General features: G+C 38.3%; 1 protein-coding gene across 4 annotated transcripts in view; it reads left to right on the top strand.

Moving 5' to 3' along the window:
• The first annotated feature begins 5,209 nt into the window (after window positions 1-5,209).
• The window catches only part of TBC1D12 (TBC1 domain family member 12), a 74,495-nt gene continuing 65,026 nt past the window's right edge, over window positions 5,210-14,678 (top strand). For 2 of the 4 annotated variants that reach the window (XM_074373920.1, XM_074373921.1), the window contains exon 1: window positions 5,210-6,318. In XM_074373920.1, the coding sequence (XP_074230021.1) occupies window positions 5,363-6,318 (956 nt within the window). In that variant the 5' untranslated portion in view covers window positions 5,210-5,362. The remainder of the gene's footprint in view (window positions 6,319-14,678) is intronic. The other 2 variants (XM_074373923.1, XM_074373922.1) reach the window with 2 other exon arrangements.

The raw sequence follows: 14,678 nt of genomic DNA, 5'->3' as shown, positions 1-14,678 counted from the left end.
AAAAGGTGTTTCTTTTAAAAGAAAGAGTGTTTCAAAATGGAGGGAGTGATCAACAGTAGGAATGCTGGTGAAAGATCAAGCAAGACGGAGACTGAAATTTTTCTATTAAATTAGGGACAGGGAAGTCATTAATGAGAGTAAAGAACTGGAAGTAACCTTAAGCTTATGGAAAGTTGTAAACATAAAAATAGTAAAAGGAATAAAATAAAGCTTGGATACAAAGAGGAAAAAAAAATAGTAAAAGGAATGCTTATATATCTTTCCCAGATTTGCCTACTGTTAACATTTTATCTCATTTACTTTACCATTTGCTCTTTGTGTATGTGTGTGCATACATCATTTTTTTTCTTAATCATTTGAGGGTGAATTACATACATAGTGGCTCTTTATCCTAAATACTCAGTGTGCATTTCCTAAGAATAGAAATATTTTCTTACAGAACTAATACAGCAATTATTCATTGTAAATATGTAAATATCAATTTTTACATTGACATCTTTATTTAATCCACCTTGCATATGACAGTTGTGTCAGCTGATCTAATAATGTCCTTCACTAAATATTTTCCTTTTCTCTACCTGGTATGAAGTCCAGTTTAGGGACAGGTTTTGCATGTAATTGTCATGTTGTTTTAATCTTCTTTAATTTCACACATGTCCACAACTTTTTTTCATCTTTTATGATATTGACATTTTTGAAGAAAAGAGCTCCCCCATTTCATTTTTTTTAAATAAAAATTTCATCATTTCAGGGATAGAGGGAATAGCTCAGTGGTAGAGCACATGCTTAGCATGCACAAGGTCCTGGGTTCAATCCCCAGTACCTCCATTTAAAAAAATTTTTTTCCTCATTTCAAGTTCATCTGATGATTCTGTAGGATCAGACTGAGGTTATACACCCTCAGTCACATTGGATCTTCTCAGGGTGTCACATCTGGAGGTGCACAATGCATAAACATCTTTTTAAAGAAGCTTGCTTGTTCAGGAAAGCAGAGAGATAAGGTTGTAGCTATGAGGCAGTATTTCTCAACCTTGGCTATAAATTAGAATTACTTGAGTGGCTTTTAATACTAGTGTAAAGGCTCCACCTCCAGATGTGGAGATATTGACTTAATACCCTGGCTGTGGCCCAGACATCAGCATTTAAAAAAAAACTTCCTAAACATTGCTGCTAATGTGCAGCTAAGTTTGAGAAACATTGCTCCAAGGGTATATGGGTGGTGATGATGATGACTTAACATGATAGAAGGTATAGTATGTTGGAGTGCTATTTGGAAATCCAGTGTAAGAAGAAAAAAGTTGATAATTAAAGAAAGATATAGGGGGTTTGAGGCCTTTTTTTTTTGAGGCCTTTGTACTCTCCTTGCATACAATTGTAGCAAAATAATAATATGGGATAGTGGTACCATATTTCACCCTTCAGTAATGACAGTTGGGTCATACACATAGAATATGACCAACAAAATGTATTTTAAGAATTTCAGTGAAAATCAAATTTTCCTAGAAAATGTAGGACTCCAAGGATACCAATAGTTTTCCATATTTTAAATAAATTAATATTTTATAGCAGAGATTGAGAATATCCTTTCTAATAGGAGTTTCATTTGATTAATGGGAATGAACCAGGATGTATAACTTATGCCTAGAATTATAATAATGTAACATATAAAGAGTCTTTAATGTCAAACTCTTAAGAACCACAGAAAGGATATGCTATACCCTGAAAGCAGATTTTTTTCATTGTAAAACAGCATATAATATTACTTATCAGATAAGACAGAAACTTTTGTTATTGAAAGTGGGAAATAGAACCACTAATCACTAACGAGAACCACTAATAATTTATTATGCAATACATATTATTGTATACAAAGTTATAAAAAATAAATATGTCTCAGTTTTAAAGCCTGCACTGAGAAAATAGTAGGGTAGTATGGGCTATTATCATTCATAAAACTTTTGCTGCTGTTTACTATGGGAGAGAAAGGAGACGAACAAATAAACAATTTGGAGAAACTGGATTTTTAAAATAGTATGATTTCATAGAGGGAGAAACAGAGTGGTAGCAAAAAAGGAATAAGTTAACAAGCTAGTTAGAGAAAGTTTGACAATAGGAAGAAAATTGCAAGGATAAATTCCCCAGACAGAGAGGAAGGAGGTTGAAAAGACAAAAAGATTGAGATTAGACTCTCTTAGCTACCTTCATCATTGCCATCATATAACTATATCTATGTCTAGATATCTCCTATATTAACTTAAAGTTTTTTATTGAGGTGAAATTCACATAAAATAAAGCCATTTTAAAATGTACAACTCAGGGGCATTTAGTACATTCACAATGGCATGCATCTACCACTATATCTAGTTCCAAAACATTTTCATCACTCCAAAAAAGAAAACCCCATATCCATTAGGCAGTCCTTCCCTATTTCCCCCTTCCCCCAGCCACTGGCAGTTACCAATCTGCTTTCTTTCTCTATGGATTTACCTATTCTGAATAGTTCATATAAATGAAAGTATATAATATGTGAAGGCTTTTGTGTCAGGCTTTTTTCACTTAGTGTAATGTTTTTGAGATTCATCCACTTTGTAGACTATATCAGTACTTAATTGACTTTTATGGCTGAGCAATAGTCCATTGTGAGTATATATCACACTTGGTTTATCCACTCCTCTTTTGATGGATATTTGAGTTATTTCCATCTTTTTTTTTATGAATAGTGCTGCTCTGAACATTTACGTACAAGTTTTTGTTTGAGAACCTATTTTCAATTCTTTCAGGTGTATACCTAGGAGCAGAATTGCTGGGTCATGTGGTAATTCTATATTTAACTTATTGAAGAACCACCAAACATTTTCGACAGCAGCTGTACCATTTTATTTCTACCATCGTTGTGTAAAGCGAGGGTTCCACTTTCTCCATATTCTCTACAACACCTGTTATTTTTCATTTGTCCATCTTAGTGGGTGTGAGTGCTATCTCACTTAGGTTTTGATTTACGTTTCCCTAGCGACTAATTATGTTGAGCACCATTTCACACACTTATTAGTAGCTACTAGCATATCTGCTTTGGGTAAATGTCTGTTCAAGTCTTTTACTCATTTTTTTAATTGAAGTACAGTTGATTTACAAAATTGTGTTAGTTTTAGGTGTACAGCAAAGTGATTCAGTTATACATATATATGTTTTTCTCTGATTTTTTTCCATTATAGGTTATTACAAGCTATTGAATATAGTTCCCTGTGCTATACAGTAAGTCCTTGTTGTTTATCTATTTTATACATAATGGTGTGTATTTGTTAATCCCATACTCCTAATTTTTCCCTTCCTCCCTTTCCCTCTGGTAATAAGTTTTTTTTTTTTATGTCTGTGAGTCTGTTTCTGTTTTCTAAATAAGTTCATTTGTATTATTTTTTAGACTCCACATATAAGTGATATCATATTATATTTATCTTTGTCTGGCTTGCTTTACTCCGTATGATAATCTCTAGGTCCATCCATGTTGCTGCAAATTGCAATATTTCACTCTTTTGTGGCTAAGTAATATTCCATTTGTGTGTGTGTGTGTGTGTGTGTGTGTGTCACATCTTTATCCATTCATCTGTTGACTGACACTTACGTTGCTTCCATGTCTTGACTATTATAAATAACAGGGTTATGAACATTGAGGGTACATGTATCTTTTCAAATTAGAGTTTTCATCTTTTCCAGAAATATGCCCAGGAGTAAGATATAGTCCTTTACTCATTTTTAAATTGGGTTCTTTGCTTTCTTGTAGTTGAGTTCTTTTTATATTCTGGGTACTAGACCCTTATCAGGTGTATGATTTGCAAATATTTTCTCTCTTCCTGTGTTAACTTTTCCATCTGTGTCCTGGAAGTCATTTTTTTCTTCTGAAAGGTATTGACAATAAATACACTAGTAACTATGCCCTTCCCACTTAGTCTTTCCTTAAGGCCTTCAAAAATACACAATATAAAAGACGCTTGATGTTTCTTAAAGTGGGTGCTAGGTACATGGATGTCCATTTTACTTACACATTTTATTTTCACTCATATGTATTTTATTCATTCTTTTGTGTATATATATATATATATATATATGAAAAAAATTTTAAAGACTTGACAATGTTGCTTCCTCTAATTCTCCAATCTCTTACTTCTAGCCTTTCATTGACATGCTTCTAGAATGCGTGGTCCTTATTTGCCACTTCATTTTATCCACAACTAGTGTCATTTTAATCCCTTGCAATACAACTTCTTTGTCGGTCCTGAAATAATGACACCTTTGAGTCTCTACCTCACCTCCATCTTTATTCTTTCTTCCTAGGCAATGTTACTCATGACTCACCTAGTTGTAATATGCAGATGACTCTATAATCTGCATCTGTAAACCAAAACCCCAAACCAACTTTTGGAACTCTAATCATATGCTGGACATTCCCAGTCTCTTACTTGACCAGATACATTTCTCTTATTAATTAAGTAATTACCAATCCAAATACTTTTGTCTTCAAACCACATCAGTTCAGTCTCAAGAGTTTTGTAGTTAATTGGCTGGTTCCTCCGTCTTCAGTCACTCCTTATATCTGATAAGTCATTATATCACATCTTGTGGTTTCTACTCTAAACACACTTCATTTCCACTCCTTGATTATCATCCCGTTTTAATCAATTATCATAGGGTGCTGGAATTATTTCAATAGCCCTCTCTGCCTGATTCTACTTCTTCTCTCTCCTTAAGTGATAATGGAAATCTTTAAGAGAGCGATGTATTGAAACGTGGTGCTAGATAAGAAAAATAACTTTGATAGTATTGAGAATGGTGAAGTGGAGAAGGGAAGGTGCTGGCATGAGGCGATGAAGCCGTAAATTATGGCAATGGCAATGGAGCGGTAGGTGTAAAAGTATATAGTCGACTGGTAACCAACTAGAGCTGGAAGGGCTTACAGCCTGCATTCTACTCCCATAAATTAAGTACGTCAAGTGAATTTTTGCTAAGCGAGCCATACCCGTACTTCTGTAAGCGCTGTCATGTACAGACTGGGCCAACCAGCCTCCACCATCCAGACGGCTGATCCCAGATTGGCCGTCCGAGTATTACGGAGCCGGTCTCTCTAGCTACCGTCTCTATGGTTCGCGGAATCTCCAGGTCGGGGCTTGACGGGTCAGGCTTTTGCGCGTGCGCGAGCCCAGGCGCGTGCCCGCCCTCCCGCAACTGCTCGAACCCTGGGAGGGAGGGGTGGGTCTGGGAACGTTGCGGCGGCAGCCGCCGCGGTCCCAGCACCCAGGGCTCTTCCTGGGCCGAGCCTGCGCCGGGGAGTCTTCCGCCGCCTTCTTGGGCGGCTCTCGGCCGGTCCCAGATGGTGGGTCCGGAGGATGCCGGAGCCTGCTCGGGGAGAAACCCCAAGTTGCCCCCTGTGCCGGCGCCCGAGCACGCGGGCCTGGACGGGAAGATGATTCGAGCCACGGGCGGCTTTGGCGGAGGCGTCGGCTCTGTGGAGCCCCCAGAGGAGGAGGAGGAGGAGGAGGAGGAGGAGATGCCGCCGCCTCAGGAGCTCCTTCGGCGTTACCTCGCAGCGGACGGGGGGCAGCTGGAGCCCGGGCTGTGCTACTGTCCGCTCCCCGCCGGCCAGCCTCGCGTTCAGCCGCCCTTGGCAGCGCCGCGCTCGGACGCCAGCCCGCCGGACGCGGGCTCCAGGCACCGCGGCGAGGAGGCGGCGGATGCCCGCGCGGCGCGGCACGGGGGCATGACCAACGGGGACTCGGGCTTTCTGCCGGGCCAGGACTGTCGCGGCCTGGAGGAGGCTCGCAGGTTGGCCCGCGCCGGCGGCCGGGAACCCCGCCACCACCGCCTCCGCCTGGAGGAGTCGGCCGACGAGGACGCGGACGGCGCGGGCAGCCCGTCTGACTGGGCCGCGCCACTCGAGGACCCGCTGCGGAGCTGCTGCCTGGCGGCGGCGGACGCTGACGAGCCCGAGGGAGAGGGCAGCGGCTCGGGGGGCAGCCCGGCCAGCGATGGCAGAGGCAGCGAGTTCTCGGAGCCGCCAGGAGCTGGCGCCAGGGGTCCCGCAGAGGGCGCGTCCCCCGTCACCTCGGCCGAGAGGACTAGCGGGGGCGAGGGCGCCAAGCAGCAACTCGGCTTCTCCGACGTTCACTCGAACTCTCGGAATACGTTCGAGGTGAGCCACCGCAAGAGCGCCCGCGACCACCTGCCCCCGGCGGGGCCGCCGGTGCCCTCGCCTGCCGCGGAGCAGGGGCCCGCGGGGACCTCCGCCCGGGCTCGACGGAGTGGCGGCTTCGCCGACTTCTTTGCCAGGTACAGCGCAGGCTACGCCGGGGCTCGGGGCGGGTTCCGGGCCGGGGCCGGGGCCCGGGCCGAGGCCGAGGCCCGGAGCTGGCGGAGAGAGGGTGGGGGCCGCCTCCGCGCCGGCTCTCGCTGGAGTTAGGACTGAGCTTTGATTTGTCACCCGGGGAAGAGGAACTGGGTCTGCATTGTGTTGTGGATCTGTATAGAAGTTGTGAGTGCGATGAGGAGCGAATCTTTCTGTTCCCTTGTCCACTGGAGGCTATACCTGCCAATCACACCTGGTTTCTGTGTATTCAGGTCCTGTCCTGCCAGCGTGTTGGTGCCATCTACAGTTTTGCCTTTTCCGGAAAAACAGACAACCTTTGTCCCCATTTTTTTTTTTGGTTTAATTGTACTACAAGGATTCCGGGGGGGAGGGGTTGTGGTATGTGTGTAGGGGTGCGGTTGTGAAAGAAAGGGAAGTCATTTTGCACAGCTATTTGCGTGGCGTCCAAATCCATTCAAGTAGTTTGGGAATTCTTGAAATTAGAAATGGTTGTGTTTCATAGTGTTAAACAGTTTGTTTCAGTGGCCTTTATTAAAATGGTGTTTAGAATTTGTGCTCAGCCTATATAGCCAAATTACTATGACGTTTTATCTAGAAAATCCCTCTTTACTTTTTGCCAGATAGGCCTCTACTTTTTTAAAGCAAGTTTTAAGTATTTTATGATGTTGTATGTATATGTGATTTTATCTGCCGTTTTTGAAATTAAATTGTGGTGCTGGACATTGCAGATTTCAGAATGGGGCTTTGATAAGGATAAGTAAGCAGTTAGGAAATACTCATCTTAATGCACATTATTAATGAAAAAATTTCCTTTGAGTCAGATTTTAACACTTTTTTTTTTAAGGTCTCCAGGCAAATAGGAAATTGTTCCCAACTTGTAAAATCCTCCCTTTCGAAGTTCTTTCTCCTCTGTTTTTGTTCCCTTTTCAGAGATCTTGACAAAAACCAGAAATAAGAGAAAAACATATTCTACAGCTCAACTTTTAGAGAATTATACAGTTTGGATGCATATTTTGTGATTGCAACTTCTTATTCCTTTTTCCACTTTATTATCCCTTATTTTTCCTGCTTGTATAAACTTACAAAGAAATTATGAAGTTGTTTAAATCAAATTGGGAAATCCTACTTACGTCTTACTCATAGGACAAAATATATAGTAGTTAGATATGAATTTGTGCCCACAGTTGCAAAGATATACTTAAAGCTTGTGGTGGCAATATTTTAAAAGCTCGTAAGTTAAGTTTACATATTTGTGACTTTGTGAAACCTTTGGCTGTTTATTGGTCATGTTTTGATGTCAGGTGTCAGGCAGTTTCAGACCTGGAAGGGGCTTTGGAGAGCACTGATTGAACCAGTACCCAGAACTTGCTCTGTGCCACCCATTGGGAATAGAGGTGATTTAAGCAGTGGTCCATGACTTGGAGGTGGAGTGCAGGCTAGTGGGGATTAAGTTTGAAGACAGATACTATACATGTATTGCAATATTTGAAGAATAACAAAGCAAATCTATTATAAGAAGCTTTTAGATTATTAACAGTAGGCAGGAATTTTGGTATAATTCTAGAAAATTGTCTTAACCTGTAGACTAATAGGACTTTAATTAACATAGCTGGTTGACGTTCATATGGCCACACTTTTCATGTGTATCAGAGCACTGGATATGAAGTCAGTAAACTTAGGTGCCTGAATTCAATTTCTCTAAGCTTCATTTTTGAGATCTGAATGTCAGGATTCTAGGTGTCTTTTCTTCCTTTTATATAACATTCTTGGGAAAGGGCAAAATCAGACAGAGGCACAGTTTTTCTTGTAGCATTTAGTCAAAACCTTAACTGGATTCTGAAAACCTTAAAGGCAGAGACTGACATTCATTTCTAAATCTACTTACAATACATAGTGCTAGTATGAAGAATCCCACTCAGATTGTGTTGAAGTGACAACTTTCATGGACTCTCTCTCTTTACTTTTTCCTAGGTAGGCTACTTTTGAACAAATCTTCCACCCCTAGACAAAATGATCGGCAATTTCCCTTGTTCCTACAACCTAAGAGTTTTTTTTTTCCTTCCTGTGTACAGTTGTCATTCTTAATTCTGAAGCCCAGGTGAGGGTTTCCTTTGGTGATACCTTTTTCTAGGATGCATTCTTGTTCTTGGGTGCAGCCTCTGCCCTCACTTCATTTTTTGGTGAAGAATCTGTCTAAAGAAGGTAGTTTAGTTAGCTAATGGCAGAGCTGGGATTAGAACCAGAATTTCTGATTTTCAGTCCAGGAATTCGATCATAACTTCTGTTCACCTGCGACTCTTTTCTTTCCCATCTGATTATCTTCTCTATCTTTACCTTCTTTACACTTCCTCTCTTTCCCTTAACTGGGCAAAATGTCCGTAACAAATATTTAAAAAGAATATTTTCGTGTTTGTTTTAACATAAGTAAAGAGAGGAGAACATTTTATAGTAATGTATCTACATTACTACAGAATTATATTCAATCAGAACACATTTTTGATAGTAGCTTCACTGAGTACGGTAGAAATAATGTAGAAGAAAAAGGAATTTGGTCCAGGATGGGACTGCCCTCATTATCTCCGGCTTGCCCTCCCTTCCAGATGAAGTGAGTTGTATTTCAGTCCCTGTTGGGGGCTTGCCTCCACTTCACCTGGGCATCTCTCTGTGTTTATGGTGACTTGACTTTGGGAGCCTTGAGGTAACATTCCCTTAGATCCTTGGCCCTTTCCTGCCTATGTAAGTTTTGAAATACTAGGTGAGTACCACTACCCTCCACTGTCCCCAACTCAGCAGTGAGAAGAAGATGAAAGTCAAACAAAAACTCTTGTGTTTCCAGGCTAGCTTTTGTTCCTCAAGGATCTGTTTATTACTGTATTTTGAAAGTAAAGTAGCTTTAAACCATTTTTATGTGTCCTTAAAGGAAATTCATGTCTTTTATCTATTTATTTATTTTTATTGAAGTATTGTTGATTTACAATGTTGTGTTAGTTTCTGGTGTACAGCATAGTGATTCAATTAAACATATTATTTTTCGTATTTTTTTCCATTATAGGTTATTACAACATATTGACTATAGTTTCCTGTGCTATATAGTGGAACTTTGTTTATAGCGTATTTATATCTTAATTGTTTTCAGACTATAGTTGTTTATTTTTTAAGTTGATACACTCTTTATAGATGTATTTTTAAAAGCCATTCAATACTTTTGAGGCTTGTTCAGATTGCACTGGTAGAATTACTGTTATTTAGAAACATGGGTATCTATCTGTCTGTCTCATAGTGTTGATAGCTTTTTACAAAGTCTTCATGGTGAATCACAAGAATTTAGTGGCTTAAAAGGACATAGCTAAGGTAGGGAAGAAAGTACTGAAGTTTTTTTCCTTCTATTTGAAAAGAAAATTGACTTTATAGGTGCTGAAACAGAGATCCATGTAGTTTTCCCTGTAATTACTGACTTCTGAAACTTCCTAAATGTTGTTGCAAAAAATTTTATTTATGGAGCTCTTTTTACTACAGGTAGGCTGAATAGGGAAGACTAAAGGCTCATTTAGTGATTTCTTTTCATATCTAGGCAGTCTTCATGCTCTCCAGCATGAAAATTGTTGAGAATATTTGTTCTTTTTATTATGATATTGAGAATTAAAGATTCCTAACATTTATAATTTTTCTTAATTTAAGGCTCTCAGAAACAAAAACATCAACCACATTTTTTTTTCCTACTCAGAATTTATACTAGTTGACTAAATCATAATTCACGTGACTGAGCCATCATAGACCTGTGTCAGATAGGGCTCCTATATTTGCAATGTGTATTCCTCCCAGTCAACTGAAATAAAAAACTACAGTTTCAAGACCAGTTTCTCAAAAAAAATCCCTTTTCAGCATCTCAATAAAGAAAAGGCAAAATATAAAACTTCTGATGAGTATTAAGATTTTTACAGCTCCCCAAAGCAAACAGTTCTTTAATGCAGGTGTGTTATAATTATAAGGAGAATGAGAAGTATCTTGATCTGAATATTAACTTTTTGTTAATACAAAGATTATAAAAATAAATGCAAAATATTCATTAATGTGTCACTAACGAAACTCTGCTGGACATTACTTATATATTAATAATATATTAATGTAATTAAGATGTTTAAAATTTTAAAGAGCTGAAAAGAATGTGTAATTAATTGCTCTAGAATAAAAATAAGAGTCTTAGGATTTTAGAGTGTTGTGAAGCTACCCATTATAATATTAGATTGGGGAGCTAATGGCTGAAGAGTTTTTTTTTTAATCTTTTGTTTGTGTTTGACCCTCTCCCCTACTCAGATCCAGCATTTTCTTAAAAAACAAACTAACCAACCATGAAACTCTAGATATCTACACTAAACCATTGGAAATACAGCATTGGTTCAAAGACTTCACCTTAGAAGTTCATTCATGGTTTTAAGGTGTGCGATGTGATCATTTAAATATAAATAAAGTAGAAAGTACTGGTAAACTCCAATTTTTGTAGGATGAAGATAATTTTAAGCATTCAAACATATTATTTTGAAGTGCTAAACTAAATTGACTGTTTAACAATAAACGCCAGGAAGCAAAGCAGACTATTATTCTAATATTAACTTGGAATTGTTTAGTAGAAATTTTCTGAACAATTCAAAATGGACATGGAGATTTACTTTTTATTTTTTTAACTGCTTTTAATTTTAGAATAGTTTTGTATTTACAGAAAAGTTGAAAAGGTACTACACAGAGTTCTGGTATACCCCTTTAACAGTTCCTCTGTTGTCAGCGCCACATAACTGTGGTATATTTGTCACAACTAAGAAACCAACATTTGTACATTACTACTAGTTAAACTTTACATTTTATTTGGCTTAGAGATATTTACGAAAAGAGTTTTATTTGGGGAGCAGTTGTGTTTTACTATAAAATCAGAAATGTTTAAAGTAGAAGGAATTTCAAGAATCACTGTATTCACCCTTTAATACTCTATGGGAAATCAGTGATGCTGTCATCAGAGAAATCTTTTATTGGTTAGACATCACCTAGTGAGGTGGTATTAGTTTAATATTGGAAATGAGTTAGACATGGTAATGAATTGTTCCTCAGGTGATCTAGAGCAATGGTTTTCAAGGCTTTTTCAGTTCAGAGTATTTATGGCAACATTCAGTAGTTTTAACAACCAATACCTATTTGCCTCTAGAAAAAAATGTAAAAATATATCTTAATTCTACATAATTTCAGTTTTTCCAAAATTATTTTCATAGTTTCCTTTACAAGGTGTTTTTTTTTTTTTTTTTGATTCTTGAAATATTCTTGTGACATAAGAAGGGTAGGGTTTATTTTTATTTTATAGTTATTTTCCCAGAGTCAGATAATTAATTAAAAAATCAGACTGAACTATACATGTGATTCTTAGGGTTTGGAGCTAATATGTTGATTTCTTTGAATTGTAAGAAGTTTATGAATGGAAATGTGGCTTTTGGTGTAGTGAAAATACTACTGGCTTGAGAGATAAGAACCTTGGCTTTTGTCCTGGGTAGCTTGCCCTACACATTAAGTAATGTGTGACCTTGGGCAAATCATTAAATTTCTAGACTTCAGCTTCCTCATCTGTGAAATTAGGAGATTCAGAGTCCCTTTTAGCTGCAGTACACCGTGATATTGCACAATTCTTTTGCACTCACTTTTGTAGACTTCAAATATTTGTTGGCTAAATACGATAAATGTGAACTGAGTTAAAGAGGATGCTTTTTTAAAAAGCATGTTTTTTATCTTTAAAATGAGAAGGTTGCCAGACATAGAAATATCCCCTTCAGCATTATATTCTACCTTGAACATGCTAAACATCAGTGATTTGTTAGTTTCTCATATGTAGAAGTACAGAGAAGCAGCTCTTTTTTTTTTTCTTTAGCAAATTGTAGATTTTTTTTTCCTTATCATTTTTTTTGGAGTAGGAAAGAGAGAATAGAATAATAAGTAAATTCTAGTTAATCAGTGAACTGGAATTTGAGACTTTAGATCATGAGTTATTTCTCAAAGGTTGCCAGTGTTCCACATTGGAGAACTAATAGCCTAGTGCAGTAGTTCCTGGCCTTTGTCAAAATCACCTAAAAGCACATTTAAACAAATTAGATTCTCTTGAATTCACAACCCCTACCTAGTCAGATTCGAGGGACTTGCTTTTGGCAGGTGGCATCTTCAAACCATAGGCTACAGTGTGGTGGTTAAAGTTGGTGATTCTAGAGATAGACTGCCTGGGTTTGAATTAGCTTACTAGCTGGGTGATTATGGACAAGTTACTTGACCTCTCTGGACCTCAGGCAACTCATTTGTAAAATGGGGATAATAGTAATAACCTGCCTCGTGGGATTGTCATGAGGGCTAAATGAGGTAATATTCTAAGTGCCTTGTATTTATTATGTGGCATATGGTGAGGATTCCAGTGTTTTTATCCAAACTGCAGAAGACCACCACAGCCCCTTCCCCCAACTCCATCACTGAAATGCAGTGTTTTAAAGAAAGGAAGAGATTGGAATGAATTTTTTGTGCACTACCTGAAGAAACATTGCACAACTTGTGTAGTAGATTTTAAAATTTAATTTGTATTTGGGATTGTATGGGTGTTAAAATGGACTCTGGTTTGGTGGTATAAACTTTCCAGAAGTCTTGAAGCTTTGACTAAAAAGCAAATCAGAGAAGAAACTGAAAGGAGGGAATGTTGAGAAAGATTAAAATATTTGTATCTTATTGTTTTAAGGAATTTTTACAGGGAGGCAAAGCCACTTTTTAAGTTTAAATTCAAGAAATATTTAACTTGGCTTACTCATACATTTTATACTTAGTATGCTGTGGTAGGAAAGCTTTAGGGAAAAGTGGAAACATTTGGAGATTTTAGAGGTGATACATCTGTTACCTATCTCTAAATGTACTATTCAGAAAGGGAAAGCCAATCCTTTTTGAGTTGGCTTATTCCTTAGGAACACTATTAGCTACAATAAAAGATGTCCCCAGGTGGTTCTGGTTGGTAGATACTTAGACCCTAGTCAGTAATTATTGAACATTGAACATTAGTGTTTAAAATTATCGGGGGAGGGGGGGCGCGGGGTAGGGGTTAGGAATGCAGATTCCTTGAGGTGGTCTTCCTCGCCTTGATTCGGTAGCTCTTGGGTGGAGCCGAACAGGAATCCATATATTTAACAAGGATTCTCAAGTGATTCTGATGCAGGTGGCTCCCAGACTATAATTAGTGAAATACAGTTCACCCGTCCATGAACAACAGGGGTTTGAGCTGCGTTGGTCTATTTATACGTGGATTTTTTTCAATAGTAAATACTGCAGTCCTACACCATCCTTGATTGATTAAATCCGTGGATGCAGACCACAGATATGGAGGGCAGACTGTAAAGTTATACTTGGAATTTTGACTGTGTGGAGGGAGGGTGCTCCTAATCCCTGGGTTGTTCAAGGGTCAGCTGTAATTATCAATAAGCAGGTCTACTCAGGTAATAACTGAAAGAAGGTACAACATACATTTATAGCTCAGATTGCTTTATTGATTAGAATTGGGTCATATTTGGATACTATGTAATTGATGAGTATAGAGAAACAGTAAAGAATAGATATAAATACAAATGTAGAAGTATTTTGCTAACTTTCACTAGGTTGAGAAATTATCTCTGCTTAATTAAATCTGTTTCCTTTTCATTAATGGGAGAGGTCTTTTACTTTCTTTTATGTGGTCTAGATAGCCATGCTTACCTGTTCTGTGAAAAGTTTAATTACAAAGCCTTTATTCAGGTCTCTTCAACGTGCAGTCATAACTTTACCTCTCCTTATTTATAGTTTATAAAAAAAAGTATTAATTTTCCTTCCTTCCACTGGTAGTTATAATTCTTTTCCATGCCTTTAAGAAAAAATCCTGCACGTTGCACATGGCTTATCCCCTCTCCAGAATTTGCTGCTTCAGCCTTTCTTGCACTTCTTATTTCTGTGGCAAAAACAAGAGAGGAAAACCCATGTGACTGTCTGGGTTTTCAGCAGGCTCTTTCCTGCAATTAAGAGAAGTTTACCTTAGAAAACCAAGCTACAACTCATGTTCCTACTTAGAGCTAGTTTGAGAGTAAACTTGGTAATATGTTTAATTTACCTTTTAATTTGACTTTTCATTTTCTTTCTAATTTGAATTTTATTTTGGGGTACATTTCTTGGTTAAAAAATATTTCTTTCTCCCTGTCCCTAACCCCACACGGATTAAACATTTTAAGTTTGGAACTGTACATGATAGTTTTGAAATCAGATTCTGTGCTATTTTCTCATATTTTTCCAAATA

The sequence above is a fragment of the Camelus bactrianus genome, chromosome 11, assembly GCF_048773025.1.
Source record: "Camelus bactrianus isolate YW-2024 breed Bactrian camel chromosome 11, ASM4877302v1, whole genome shotgun sequence".
Classification (NCBI taxonomy): Eukaryota; Metazoa; Chordata; class Mammalia; order Artiodactyla; family Camelidae; genus Camelus; species Camelus bactrianus.
This window is presented reverse-complemented; position numbering and strand designations above follow the sequence as displayed.